Here is a 16192-nt window from a genome sequence, read left to right on the forward strand (position 1 = left end):
GAGTATTGTGTATCAGATTGTGAATGTCATGTGCTCCATTCATTGAGAAAATCTGAGTATAATGCAGCTTGCTCCTTTACACACACATTAAATCAACAGTCACAGAAATGGATTCAGAAATATAACCTTATTTAGCAGTTTAAGATTGTCCCTTCCTTGGACCCAACCCAGAACCCCTTTTTTTCCAGTAAAATTGAAGAACTCTGTAACTTCACACGGGGGTTTTCTTAATGTATTAATGTTTATTCACATTTTAAATTTGTTTCTTTTTATTTATTAATAAATAAATGATTTAGTATATATATTTAGTAAGTTAATGAAGACATTTAGGACAGTGTATTCAGAATTCAGTCATCTATGTAAACTACCGAACCATGATGAAAACATGCAATATTATATATTAACAAATATTCAGGTATGCCTTTATGCAGATGGTTTCAAAGGTCCAACTACAGGAAAAGTTCCCTCATTGAGCTCAAGCATCTAAAACTGGTATTAAAAGCAACTATTTGGGCAAAATACCTTTTTCATCATGTAGAAGTAGATGAAAGAGACTAGCCAAATCTTTTCCATGAATGAGAATATATGATCTATAAATTTCTTAATCTATGATTATGCATTGAGAGAATTTTGTAAAACAAACAAAAAAACCCATGTCAGACATACAGTATTTTACAGGAACAAAGTAACATCATTTTGAAAAGAAAAGAGAAGAAAAATTTATAAGTTGATGTGGGGAATTGTTTATTGCATCATATTGTTTAGTATTTTACCTCATATTACTTGTTAAATATCTTGGACAGAGATATGGAGTACAATTGAAACAGCATAAAAACAAGTGTTTAATTTTAATATGGGACATTTTAATGAAATTCTCATTTGTAGTATTAGTTTTTTAAAATATAATGTTCAAAACTATTAAGGGAATTTATTCACTTTTTTGCACATCAGATGGAAACACATTGGAATGAAATTCCATTTCCATTTGCACATTGGAATGAAATTCCTGCTGAATTAAGAAGTTTAAAAAAAAACCCATTGGTTTATTTTAATAAAAACTGCTTGCTAGAAAATCAGGAGTGCCAGTGTGGTGTTTAGTTAGATATGCAAATAATGTTCAAACCAGTTAGTGTTGAGATTGTATCATAGGTTGTGCTGCGATTTATCGTGCTTGGTGTGTCAGTTTTATGTGTCATGTAACCATGTTCTTTAAAAAGGCTGCACATGTTTGCTAAACACATGTTTGCTAAACTCTTTTTTTTTTTTTTATCTGAAGGAAGAAATATGATGTATGTAAATGTTTGAAATTTCTCAAATGTTTGTTCATTTCTTATATCTATTTGATATTTTCTTGTTTTGAACAGCCTGGGCACATCATATTCTAACACACAAATGACCACACCTCAATTCCATAAAGAGCATTTATAGGAAATCATAATACCTCAAAGCCAGGTGTTTTCCTCACCCTTTGTTTCCTGCAAGAGCAAGTTAATCCACTTTCAGTTTTGGAGTATAAATTATGTTCGTAACCAGCTGCAACAGAAAGAACACAGACATCACAATCAGAACTTATTCTCGGTGTCTTTAAGAGAGTACATTTGGTAAGCAATGATGACACTTCATAATTTTCTATACTACAAAATTATTTGTGTTGTTATTTTGTTGTCAGCTTCAAACTTTTACGCTTCCATTTGTAAGGATTAATGGGTGTTTTACAGAACTGGAAAGAAAACTGTGCATTACATTGAATGACCGCATAAAAATAGATGGAAGTTTTTTTTTTTTTTAAAGACTAGTTCATTAAAAGATACATCAAATTAGATAAATTACATGGCTAAAACATCTTAACACTTTAATAAATTTTAGTGTACAGTATATTGATTAACAGAGAATGTACCTGAATTTTGAGCCTCTTCTATAAGAGTTTTGTTATGAGCTCTGAAATCCAGAATTTAATGAGTGATTTTAAAGTATTTTGTAAACTCCTTTCCTGCATCAACAATGCAAAGGTAATGCAAGTCAAAATCTTAACCAGTGATCTCAAATTCATGACAAACAATATAAGAAATTATTAACGACATGTGAATTGATTGATAAAATGCTTTTTTTTTTATTTCAATCTCACCTATTAACAAACAAAAATGACATGTTTCAGTAACAATGACTTAAAACAGTCATAGTGTCACGATCCATGTTCAGAAGGTGTAAGTATATATGTATAGCCAAGTGGTCAAACATAATCAATAATAAATAACATGCTCAGAGTATGAGAGCATAATCCAAAATAGAGTGAATGTTCATTACACAATAAGGCAAACATGATAAATAAATCTCAGAACACACACCCATTCATACATTATGGACAATTTTGGTCTCACCAATCAGCCTACAATGTATGTCTTTGGATGGGGGAATAAAACTGAAGTACCTGGAGGAAACCACCGAAGTATGGGGAGAACATGCAAACTCTCAACCCTGGAGGTGTGAGGCAAATGCGCTACCCATTAAACCACAGTGCATCCATATTATATATTATATATTTTATTTATATATGATTTAGTTTACAAAATATTAGATGCCATGAGTGTAGCTTCTGCCATCATTTACACATTTTAATGGCCATGTAATACCAAGCAATGTGATAACATGAAGTTAAAAATGACTTTATATGGCCATGGGATTGTTTCGACTCAGGAATGCTGTAATTTGCTACTATTGTGAAGCAACTGTTTGATGCTGTACGCAACAGTGCTTCACCTTCACATGTTCGCTGAGAGAAGGCTAATAATTTAGAGGAAGGAATTTGGCCAATTGGTGCTGCAAGCCTTTTATAATTGATAAATTGGTGTGCGAAAAGGCGGGAATTACAGAGAGGGGTTAAAGCAATGCAAATATGCACACACATGATGCAGACCATAATCACATCATAATGAAATTAAAGCCAAATCCCAGAGATTTTCTCAAATTTAGAAATCCTGGCTGGATGCTTTTTTAAGGTCTGAAAAAGAGGACATGTCTGGGAAAAAGAGGATGTATGGTCACCCTTACAAAAGCATTTCAGAGAACAATTTGTGTTCATTTGTACCAAATTAATTTTGCGCAAAAGTTATTTGCACATGCACCAGGAGGTTGCTCACGTGAGCCACAATTGGTGAGAGAGAACTAGAACTACAATCAAGCAGCTGTATATATTGTGTTATGTGAAAAGATGAATTTCTTTGGTTTTAAATGAAAAAAAAAATCCTGATAGTATTCCCATTGTTTTTTACAAAAGTAAATTTTTACAAAATGCACCTCAAAATGTAATCCGATTACTTTGTTTTTCGATGTAACTGAAACGGATAACAGTTACCATTATTTTGTATCCTGTTTATGTAACACTGTTACTTGTCTTCCGTTACTCCCCAAGCCTGGTGAGAAGCATGCTCAATTGGGTTGAGATCAGGTTACTGACTCAGCCATTTAAGAACACTCCATTTCAAATCATGTTCTATTTTTCTCTCCACAGATATTTCAGAAAATTTGTAACAACCAACAAATTTATGGTGAAGAAATATGGCCTCTGACACAGATGACACAGACGAAAGTATGAACTACACACTAGCATTTTTGAGTACTGAATGTTCCTTAAAAAATGTATGCATGTTTGTGTGTGATTCATTATATACTGTTCTCCCATGTGTGCACGTACCTTAATCCTTGCCTCGTCTCACTGCAACAGAGAACAGTAATTAAGAGAATTCCCCATAGGTGTGCAATCTTTACCACTCGCCTTCTCCGGCTCTGCCAACCATTCACAAACCAGCGCTTGTACATGCCCCCGCCTCCACAACTGTATTCTTCTAATATAGTTTGCTTTGATAATACTTCACTTTAATAATACTACCTGTGTCTAATCAAACGTGTTTCTTTTAGTGCAAGACTGTGGCTCAGGATCAGCACGGACCGAGTCGAGCCAGCTCAAAGGTGAGTAAAAGCTGAGGCTGTCACACTAATGTATGTGAGGGAAAAAGAGAAACTTCTGTATTTAGTTTTGGAATATATGGAATATAAGGCACAGGGAACTTATGAAATAATAGACTAACATCAATATAATTATTATTGCATTATATTGCATCTGTATTTATTCTCACTTGTTCATTTAGGTATAAACCTTGTCACAAAAGTTTCTCCTGTAATTTCTCAGGAGAAATAGGGTGAGAAAAATAACATGGTGTTTTATGGGATCAAAGGAGGTAAAACAGAGAGACAGGTCAAACATTTTGCCACTTCAAATATGGCTTAAAATTGGTTTATTGTTTTATTTTTTTTTTTTTTAAGGAATTGGCTTCCCAGTGAAATCAAGTTAAAAAGATTTTTACATAAAGGTTTTTAATTAAACTTTTAATTCTAGAATATTACTCTTTATATTATTTTAATTCTACTATATATTATTAGTATAATGTTTGTGGATTAAAAAGTGTGCACATGAAACATAAATAACATGTACAATGAATAAGTAGACCTGAGCATTTTGAATTTTTAGAAATAGAGTATTTAGAAATACGTCTCATATCCATTTATAAAATGGTAAACTAACTTTTGTTGCCAGCAGTTTAGACATTAATGGCTGTGTATTGAGTTATTTTGAGGGGACAGCAAATTTACACTGTTACACAAGCTGTACACTAACTACTTTACATTGTAGCAAAGTGTCATTTCTTCAGTGTTGTCACATGAAAAGGTATAATCAAATATTTACAAAAATGTGAGGGGTGCACTCACTTTTGTGAGATACTGTACAGGGGTGCCAGTCCATCGCAGGGCACACAATCACACACACATTCACACACTACAGACACTTTAGACACGCCAATCAGCCTACCATGCATGTCTTTGGACTGGGGGAGGAAACCGGAGTACCCGGAAGAAACCCCCGCAGCACGGGGAGAACATGCAAACTCCACACACACAGAGCTGCGGGAATCAAACCCCAACCCTGGCGGCGTGAGGCGAACGTGCTAACCACTAAGCCACCGTGCACCCAGGAAGAAGAAGAAAAAGAAAAAAGAAAAAAAAAAAATTAATAATAATAATAATAATGAAACACACTCACTTTTTGTTGCAATCAAGCAAAATCTTGGTGTAGCTCCTATCTTGGGTGAAGTGTCCAGCTTGGCACTGCTTCGGTGCCCGAGTCTGAGCAGTGCCCAGCTAGACACTTCACCCAGGAAAAATGTAGGCCATGGCCAAGGAGCTGCAAGCCGGGTCCTGGATTCCCGTCGCCATCAAACGGATGGTGATGGTAATGCTCAGTTACAGAGATAAGAGCTACACAGGGATTTTGCTCAACTGCAACAAAAAGTGAGTGTTTCATTATTATTATTATTATTATTTTGCTTTAAACACGCTAAAGCGCTAATCTAAGCTAATTGTCGCTCGTGCTTTTGCCACAGACACAACCCCATTTATAGAAAAGTTGGGATTTTTTCTAAAATGCAATAAAAACAAAAATCTGTGATTTGACAAGTCTCTTGAAACTTTACTTAACTGACAAAAGTACAAAGAAAAGATTTTCAATGTTTTCACTGAACAACTTAATTGCATTTTGTTAATATAAACAAATTTAGAATTTGATGCCTTCAACACACTCAAAAAAGTTGGGACAGAGGCAGGTTTACCACTGTGTACCACCCTTCCTTTTAATTACACTTTTTAAAGGTTTGTGAACCGAGGATACTAATTTTTGCACTTTTTCAAGTGGAATTTTTGCCCATTCTTGCTTGATAAAATACTTGAGCTGCTCAACAGTCCTTGGTCACCATTGTCTGATTCTTCTCTTCATGATGCGCCATAGAAGACAGATCTGGACTGTTGGCAGGCCAGACAAGCACACACACCCTGTGTCTACAAAGCCGCGCTGTTGTAGCACGTGCAAAATGAGACCTGCCATTGTCCTGCTGAAATAACCATGGACTGCGAAAAGACGTTGCCTTGATGGCACATACGTCTCTGTAAAATCCCAATATACACCTCCACGTCAACGGTACCGTCACACATATGCAAGTCACCTTGCTGTGGGCACTGATGCACTGCCATACTATCACAGATGCTGGCTTTTGTGCCTTTCAATTATAACAGTCTGGTTGGTTTTTAAATCTTTGGCAAGAATCCAATGTCAATTTTTACCGAAAACAAGCTGAAGTGTGGACTCATCTGACCACAGCACATGTTTCCACTGTCTTTCAGTTCATATGAGATGCGCTCGGGCCCAGAGAATTCTGCAGCGTCTCTCCATAGAGTTGATGCGTGGCTTTCTCCTTGTGTAATAGAGATTCGTGTTGCATTTCTGGAAGCAGAGGTGGACTATGTTAAGTGACAACGGTTTTCTGAAGTACTCCCAAGCCCATGTGGTTATATTTATCACAGTGGCATGACGATTTCTCAGGCAATGCCACCGGAGGACTTGAAAGTCACACACATTCAACAGTGATTTCCGGCCTTGCCCTATACACACTGAGATTTCTCCGGATTCCCTGAATCTTTTTACAATATTATGCACTGTAGATGGTGAAAAACCTAAATTCTTTACAATCTTGCATTCAGCAATGTTCTTTTTGAACTGACTGACAATTCTCTCATGAAGTTTGGCACAAAGTGGTGAGCCACGTCCCATCCTTGCTTGCAAAGACCGAGCTTTTGGTGGATGCTCCTTTTATGCACAATCCTGATACCCTCCCCTGTTACCAATTAACAACGTATTACTGGAATATTCTATAAACTTTTCAGTCTTATTTTGCCTCTGTCCCAACTTTTTGAGTGTGGTGAAGGCATCAAATTCTAAATTTGTTTATATTTACAAAAAACAATTAAGTTGGTCAGTTGTGAATATTGTGAATTCACTTGTGAATATCTTTTTTTGTACTTTTGTCAGTGAATTAAAGTTACAAGAGACTTGTCAAACCACAGACTTTTGTTTTTATTGCATTTTAGAATAGGGTTGTAAATGGCCACAATAGCAAAGAGCACACACTGCTTCTCCTTCATCTCGTAGGATATGATGCATATATACACTGGTGATTTTATCTACAATTGTTCTCCCTCCAGAATGTTTAACTTTACTAGCAAGACAACTAGTTTGCTGTCAAAAGTGGAATGTTATGGTAGGGGGCATTGATAATTAATTCATAGATGTTAGCCAATCATAGCAGTGGGTGGTTACATTGAAGTGTTAATGTAAAAGGACACAAAAAAACATTTCAATAAGAGGGTCAGAAACCGGGTGGAAAAAGGTACTAAATTACTAAATGTTGTTTGTTTTTTGTGCAGAAAATTTTAGTAATATTTTAATTACACCTCAGGGAAGATAATAAAAAAAAACATGTCTTGACCCCTTTAATATACTATGACATGATCTCATAACAAGTTTAAACAGTAGATCTCTTCAAATATACATTATGTTTGTCATAAAAACTTGGTAATATATTTTAATGAACCCAACACCTTCACAGAGCAGATCTGAGGCCAGTGTATGACTTTGTCTACCGAAACTCACCAGGAGACATATTTGAGATTACTTGGGGCTATTGTCTCAGGAGACAAATTGGAGAGACAGGAGACTTCTCGTAGGATTAAAAGGCAGAATTCAACCTTTTATTTCCGTTTTTTCCTCATTGCTGTCGTGTTTCTGAAACAATAGCGAAATTAACATTGATATAAAATTATCTCAACTTTCAGATGATCTTCTTTCATTTTTGAAAACTCTGGGACTTGAAAAGTATTACCCACACAAACTAACTCTGAGGTCTTTGCTGGAGATCAACAGTGCCAGTGTATCTGATGAAGAGGTTCACTCACTGCAAGCTATGCCATTGGCTTTCCTACGCAAGTTACTGATGGTTAATTCAAATTCAAGATCTTTACTATCTGCACCTGATGAAAATAATGAAACAGATGACTTGTTTGGTGAGCAGGACAATGATGGTATTCCAAATCTTCTAGATCTCTACACTGCCCTCTTTGTTTGTGCAGACAGTTTCCTCCAGCAAGAAATGGCACTTAAAATGTCAATGTGCCAGTTTGCAGTCCCCTTTCTGTTACATCAAGGAGTACATAATCAATGCACTCTTATGTTATGGGCTCTTAGAGGTATCCTGAAAGAATGGCGTCCACATTCACTGTCAGAATCAAAAGGGTTTATTGAAGACAGTGTTGTTCATGCAAACATTCCCTTCATATCATTTGTGAGGCTAAGCAACTGCAGCTTGTCTAAATCCCACATTTTGAACCAAGTGCTTAACAATTCACAGCAGTACCATGATTTCTTTTCTCATCGAGAAATGATTGGAGGATCTGCACCCAGGGTAATCGCTAATGGCATGGTTGAAATATGCTGGAGTCTGCCATGTGGGAAAAAGAACATCGATGTCTTTCCTGAACCAGTGGCTATTGTTAATTTAAGAGGAGATGCTTGCACTTTTGAAACACAATTCAGTTTCCTTACACAGGTATCAACAGCTATCTTTGTGTTCCTGGACAGTGTTGACAAAAATGAGCTAAGTCTGATTGCCTCTTTAAAAGGAATTAAGTCCAAAATCTTTCTTGTGGTCAACTCTCATAGAAATATGAGCCAGAATGTGAAGTCATCTATTGACGCAGCAGTTGATACTCTGCAGTTGAAAAGACAACAAATAATTGTGAAAAGTCAAAAAGTGAATTTGGCCAATTTCTCAATTATGATCAGTTCTGCCATTAAAAAATTGCTAGGTGAGCACAACCACACATCATGTGAAATCAACACTATGAAGGCAGTTGCTCAAGAATTAGGTCTTGCCATTGATGAAAGTGAAAATAGAGCCTGTGGATCAGCAGAGAAAACAGCAGAGAAAATCATGAAAAGTATTGGAGTTCGTCAAATAGTGGAATATAAAAAGACACGGCTGCCACTGCAAGGTGAAAACTGGAAAAGATTGGCTCAGATAGAAAAAGAGCAATGCCGATTACAACATGCAGGGGACTTGAGTTTGGAGGTGTATAAGGTTCGACTTCAAAAAGAAAAAGATGAAATTCAGAACAAACAAAACCAGTATAAGATGACAGAAACAATGGATATATTAATAAAGGCACTGTCAAACTCTGATGAGCGAGACTTCTTTCTCAGATGGCTGGGACTAAAGCTGGACATGCGATCACGCAAACACATGTCAAACCTTCGTCACAAGTACATAGAGTGTGAACAAAAGAAGGACAAAGATGGTATAGCTCGATTAGACCAGGAGCTTCTTGATTGTTCTCTTGGCATAGAGCACTACATGAGGGAAATGGGCCAAATCTATGAGGCTGCTTCATTTGATTCAACGAAAATGTCTGAAAAAATTAGCAGTCTCCCTAGTCTGGCTGCCAAAATGCTTCTGGATGGATTTCCTCTTGAACTACTTGATGGAGATGCATCAAATATCCCAGAGAAATGGGTGAGTGATGTTCTCATGGAGCTTCACAGGATGGTTGGCCAGAAGAGCCGTTTGCTGGTCATCACTGTGTTAGGGGTTCAGAGTACAGGTAAATCAACACTACTCAACACTATGTTTGGAGTTCAGTTTGCAGTGAGCAGTGGACGATGCACACGTGGAGCATTCATGATTTTCCATCCTGTGGGTGAAGACTTGAAGGAGGAATTACTTTGTGACTTTGTCCTTCTGATTGATACAGAGGGTTTGAAATCACCAGCACTGGCACAACTGGAAGACAGTTATGAACATGACAATGAATTGGCCACATTTGTGATTGGTCTGAGTGATGTAACCATCATCAATATAGCAATGGAGAATTCCACAGAGATGAAGGACATCTTACAGATAGCAGTTCATGCTTTTTTACGGATGAAGGAAATTGGTAAAAAAGCAGTCTGCCATTTTGTTCACCAAAATGTTGCTGTTGTATCTGCACATGAAAAAGGCATGACAGACCGAAAAAACCTCTTGGACCAACTAAATGAGATGACAGTGATTGCAGCTGAAATGGAAAAGCAGCCTACTGTGAAGAAATTCACAGATGTCTTGGATTATGATGTGGAAAAGAATAACTGGTATATACCAGGCCTATGGCATGGCACACCACCAATGGCACCAGTTAATACAGGCTACAGTGTAGCTGTACTTGAGTTAAAAAAAAAACTCTTGGAGATGCTTAAAGCAAGAAAAGATGAACAACTCTCCCAGATCCCAGAGTTCCTGCACTGGATGAATAGCCTATGGAGAGCAGTGAAATTTGAGAACTTCATATTTAGTTTCAGAAATGTTCTTGTGGCCCATACCTATGACAACCTTTGTAAAGAGTTTTCAGAGTGGGAGTGGTCTTTCAAAAGACATATCTACTCTTTGCTAAGTAGTGCAGAAGTTAAAATTTCTAACACTGAAAGCAATTGTATTCATGAGGTTGTTGAACCACTTAAACAAAATTTAGATACAGAGATCATGCTTCAGACAAAAGGAATTACTGACAAATTGAAAGACTACTACAAAAAGAAAGACTGTAATGTGCATTTGGTGGAAAGGTACAAAGCTGATTTTATGAATAGCATTAAATCTCTGGAGACTGAAATGAAGCTTGAAGTGAGAAAGAAATTAGAAGCTGCTGCTGAAAAGAGGAGAAACAAGGAGAAAGTAGAAGAAATACAAAATAAGCAAGCTGCTATGATTGAGTGTCAAGTTCGGCAGTTACTGCAGAATTACAAAGATCGTAACGATGCAGTGTCTGATGATGACCTCAAAGCTGAATTTGAGAGAATGTGGAATAGAGAAGTGGCAAACATCACTTGTCCAAAAGAAAGGGATGTTCCTGCTGATGTTTTAAAGCAACTGCGAGCAAGTTTAGTCAATCGCAATGTCAATGAGGATTTGCACAAAGTTCATGATTTGACACAGTATGGACGAGAAGAATTCCAGGTTGAAGAGAAACATGTAAAACTGTCTAAGAAAATAAAAGGATTTTTTATTCACAATAATGCAAAGCAAGCTCTAGAGATTATTGCAGTTGATGTCATTAACAGTTGTAGAAGTATGATTGAACAGTTCACACAATCCAAAAGTGATTACCAAGAGACATTTACAAAAGATGTGCTTGATAAAATTGATGAACACCTTAATAAAGCAGGCTTCAAATTCAATACCATATTTGAATTTGACCTGAAATTGCACATTTGTGGCATTGCCTCTCGGAAATTCCTTGATATGCACAGGAAGTATATCACTGAGCAAGATCCATTAAATCATGTACAGAAATTTAAGAGGCAGTATCTCTCTGATTTCATTGATTTGTACAGAGAGAGGGACCAGTGCCAGAGTAAATCACAAGACTTCACTCAGCTCTGTCTCAAGCCAGCAGTGATCCAATACATCAACCAGTCCCTCGGACCTGACATTGTTGATGCAGTTTTGGAACATAAGTCTACTGAGTATAGTTCACGAGCACTGTTTCAGTACACCATCCTGAAGGAACTACTGGAAAAATCCAACTTCAGTGACTTTGTAGAGTATATTTTACATTATGAGAATTATGTCAAAGACTGGATATACAATCACATCATTAAATGCTTCTACAAAGACATATCTTTGCAAGAATTGAAAATGAAGAAGCTGGACAGAGTAGTTAAAAAGATCACTAAAGCAGTAGAAGCATCTAAGCTTGAAGCCAATGGGTCTCCTTTGCCCAATAATGCAGAAGGTACCACAATGTTTATCCAGAACCTTTGCAAAGCTATGAGTGATGTCATCTCAATATCCATGAGCACAGTGGAGAGGGTCCTGTTTCAGAACTCAAGCCTCTGTGACCCATTCATCAAAAGTCTCTATAAATGTATTAATGATCTAAAACAGCAAATATCAAAGGAGATCTCAGGTTCAGTGGATATCATTGAGACACTGAAAAATGTGTCAGTAAAACCCCAAGAAGAGCTTTTCAAGAGGGTGTTTGGATGTGGGATGGAGTGTCCCTTTTGCAAAACACCATGTGAGGCAGGGGGAGTGAAACATCAGCTACACTTTGCAGCTGTACACAGACCACAAGGACTTGCCATGTACTCAGATTTGGATTCTGGTTTCCTTTTTGAGGAAATTTGTACATCTAGCGTACATGGAAACGGGACATTTATAAATTATGATACAAATTTCCAACGTCATCCGTACAAAGACTACCAGACCTACTACCCAGACTGGCATATCGCACCTGACATGTCTATAGAGGCCTCAGACTACTGGAAGTATGTGCTGGTGACATTCAATAAGCAATTTGCTGAACGGTCTGAAGCAAATCCAGCTGTGTATCCAGGTGCATGGAATAAAATCACAAAGGAAAAGGCTCTTAGTAGTCTGAAATCTACCTTAAATATGAATATGAAACCTTAAATATGAAAGTTTGTTTGTAGAGAGTCCAAACACATTAAATAGTGCTGAAAAAATTAATTGTTGCTAATTTGCCCTTTTGAATCCGTTTGGAAATTGAGTGGAGAAAAATGTCAGTTAAGTTTTGGTAATCATTATTACTAAAATATAGAATCAATCTTAATAGCAACGAGACTTAGTCAATTAAATATTGTGAAATAAAAATAGATTGTGTGTAATAACTCACAATAAATTAACAAAGCAATTAAATCTAAAATAGAATAATGAGCACACATGTGATGGTTTGTATTGTATTTGAATGTATTTGTTATTTTACCGTCATAATTATATTTATTAATTACTTTGTTCCAAAATACATATTGTAACGGCAAGGCCAGTTCTTTTGATTTTGAGATTAAACTTTTATTTCCTGATATTTACATCTAAATGTGTTCAACAACTTAGAACATGACATTCCAGACCACTCAATTTTAGGTGAGCAAAAGTATAGGAACTGATAGCCTTAAAGTAAATGAAAGTAAATAATGCTTAATCTTTGGTTGCATAGCTCGTTTGCAATAAATGTAGCAAGCAGGCTTGTACTGATGCTTCTTTCTGTTTTTGTTTGTTTTGGGGGATTTCTCCCTTCAGTCTCTTCTTCAAAAGGTGAAATGCATGCTCAATTGGGTTAAGGTCTTATGATTGACTTGACCAGTCTAAAACCTTTGACTTTTTTCCCCTGATGTCCTTTGTTGTGTTAGCATTGTGTTTTGGGTCATTGTCTTGATGCATGATGTTATTCCACTTAATTAGATTGAATGCATTTCTCTGTAAATTGGCAGACAATATGTTCCTGGAACATTCTGAATACATTCTGCTGCTACAATCATGAGTTGCATCATCAATAAAGATTAGTAAAACTGTTCCAGAAGCAAAGTTTTTCTTCACAACTCTAAAATTTTTTCTTTCATCAAGTGCTGTTTTCCTCCCCCTTGGCCGACATCCCAAAACTGAGATCTAATAACAAGTTCATGTTCATGGCTATTTAGAAAATGAAACACAGAAATACCTGCAGATAGGTGAACAAAACATTATTATGAAAAGCACTGAATGCTGACAGATGGCACCTCAGAGTTGCCAACTTTCGATTTCATTTTGCATACCAGCGATTCCTGATCAGTTTCTACATGGAAACTTTTTACCCACCTTTGTTTATCCTTAAGTACAAACACATGGCGTAAGTTTGTTTTGAAAAGTGTTGCGGACAAAAATGAGGGTGCGGCAGAGCAATGTGCAAAATACAAAACACGTTCACAACAGCCCTGTTGTAAGTATACCTACATACAGTATGCAGTAAGCTACAATCATAAAACATTTTAAAATAAATAAAGAGCTCCACTGACCCACACCTCCATTACATTAATCTACATTAAATGTATTGTCATAATTCTTCATGGATTGTTCCAGCCAATATTTTTTAAATTGCAAACCAATATGCTCTTAAACGCTGCTTGTGTGTATTCCGTCCCTTCATACTTGAACCTGGTAGAACCACCTTTAATTAAAAACAACAGATGTAAGTATGTTGGGGTAAGTTCCTACAGGTTTTTCAAGTTGGTTGAATGTAATTTGTTGCCTGCAATTTGCAAACACTGCCCCAGACTCTCAATGGGATTCAGATCTGGACTTCGGCTTGGCCAAAGTATACAATATTCATCTTTTTGTTTTTAAACTCTTATGCGTTGCTTTGGGCTTGTGTTTGAGACCAATTTTCTTGCTGAAAAGTGACATTTCTGCTTTTCTTTAGCAGACTAAAGCAGGTTCTCTTGTAATATTCCCCTGTTTTGTGCTCCATTCATCTCCCTTTAATTTTCACAAGAAGCCCAGGCTCTGAGGATGAAATGTGTCCCCAGAGTAAGATAAAAGACTTGTGATGGAAAACAGACAATGTACAGGCAGAGCCAGAAAGACTGGGCAGGATAATTGGGAGTAAAATCAAGAATAAAACATGCAAGAAACAGCAGCAAGAATTGCTTTAAACATGAATAAGAATTACCAGGTACAAATAGAACACAAACTATTAGTAGGATCTTTGAACATGGTTACAGTGGGAGAGTAATGTGGTAGAAACCATTCATCAGCCTCAGGAATAAACATGGGTGCAATTAGTAAATGAACATGCACAGAAAGGCAGCAACTTTTGGAGAACTGTCTTATTTTCAGATGAATCCATATTTAACTTGAATGGATCTGATGGCAGAGTGTTTGTCTGAAGAAAGCCAGGAGAAACATTTCAACCAAACTGCACTAAAGGTACAGAAGTGTTTTTCTACAGTGCTGTTGGTGATCGTGTGTTCATTGATTGCATCATGAACTCAGAAGTCTAAAAGCAAATATCTCATATTGAAGCTAAAGCCAGTTAACATTTAATATAGCCACTTTAAGATTGTCAGCAGGAGAGGTGCATTCAGGCAAAGAAATGACAATGATCCACACATGGAGGGAGTGGTAGACATGTTGTCCATACAAATGCAAAAATTTTTTGGTAACATTTTAGAATACTGATCCATCATTAATGATTAACTACACAGGAAGAAATGAAAAAAGCAATATTAACATTCTAGTAACTACTATTAACTAACTAGAAACTCCAACTAACGAATTAGTAAGTAATAGCGCACAGATGAATGCGGTAGTTCACTATTAGCTAATCAATAACTACTATTTCTTTCATGCCTCCCGGAGAACTACTAAAAAACTATTTATAACTACTATTTCTTTCATGCCTCCCAGAGAACTATTAAGAAACTATATACAGTTTCACAATTAATACAGTTTTCTATATACAGTCTCCATCCAGACAATGTCTTTTTCAGAGAAGGCCTTGCATTTTTTTGCAAGACAATGCTAAACCACATACTGCATCTATTACAACGGCATGACTTCGTAGTAAAAGAGTCCGGGTGCTGAACTGGCCTGCCGGCAGTCCAGACTTTTCACCAATTAAAAACAATTGGCGCATCATGAAACAAAAAATACGACAAAGAAGGCCCAGAACTGTTGAGTAGTATCAGTACGAATGGGACAACCTTCTTCTAACAAATCTCCAGCAACTGATCTTCTCACTTCCCAGACATATACAGACTGTTGCTACACAGTGGAAAACATGGGCCTGTCCGAACTTTTTTGAGATGTGTTGCTGCCATCAAATTCCAAATTACCTTATTTTCCCCGTAAAATGGTACATTTCTTCAGTTTAAACATCCATCCATCCATCCATCTTCTATACTGCTTATCCTTACTGGGTCAAGTGGAACCTGGAGCCTATCTGCAGGAGCATCGGGCACAAGGCGGGGTACATCCTGGGCAGGGTGCCAAATCATCACAGGGCACCTCAGTTTAAACATTTGATATGTTTTCTATGTTCTATTGTGAATAAAATATGGGAGATTTGCAAATCATTGCATTCTGTTTTCATTTACATTTTACACAGCGTCCCAACTTTTTTGGAATCGGGGTTGTATATATTTAGGTCTCCTAACACTTCTGCTTCATAATCTGGTCCACAAAAATCTGTTAAGCATTTATATGTGCGTATGCCATTCATTATAAGACATTATGCTTGGCATATAACATTTATAATGTAAAGTATTACGTATGGAGAACATAACTCATATTATGTATAAAATCTTTAAAAATCCTAAATCCATGTTATATGTTTGCACCATGTAGATAAGCTACATTTCATTATACTATATACCCATGTACAGTATATGTATGACGACAATAATGTTGAATTGATTCAGATTGAAGGAATATGAGAGTTTATTCGTTTA

The 16192-nt window shown here is 36.6% G+C and overlaps 1 protein-coding gene across 2 annotated transcripts; it reads left to right on the forward strand.

The window, feature by feature from the left end:
• The first annotated feature begins 1086 nt into the window (after positions 1–1086).
• Positions 1087–13157, forward strand: LOC128612201 (up-regulator of cell proliferation-like). Of its 2 annotated transcripts, XM_053632123.1 has the most exons (4): positions 1087–1601; positions 3509–3586; positions 3916–3966; positions 7717–13157. In XM_053632123.1, exons 2-4 carry the CDS (start codon positions 3556–3558, stop codon positions 12378–12380), a joined length of 4746 nt encoding a protein of 1581 aa, XP_053488098.1. In that variant the 5' UTR covers positions 1087–1601; positions 3509–3555; the 3' UTR covers positions 12381–13157. The 2 variants fall into 2 exon arrangements, with proteins under 2 accessions (XP_053488098.1, XP_053488100.1); XM_053632125.1 differs by lacking the exon at positions 1087–1601 and having other exon boundaries at positions 3431–3586.
• The last annotated feature ends 3035 nt before the right edge of the window (positions 13158–16192 follow it).

Source organism: Ictalurus furcatus, chromosome 9 (genome assembly GCF_023375685.1).
Source record: "Ictalurus furcatus strain D&B chromosome 9, Billie_1.0, whole genome shotgun sequence".
NCBI classification, from domain to species: domain Eukaryota; kingdom Metazoa; phylum Chordata; class Actinopteri; order Siluriformes; family Ictaluridae; genus Ictalurus; species Ictalurus furcatus.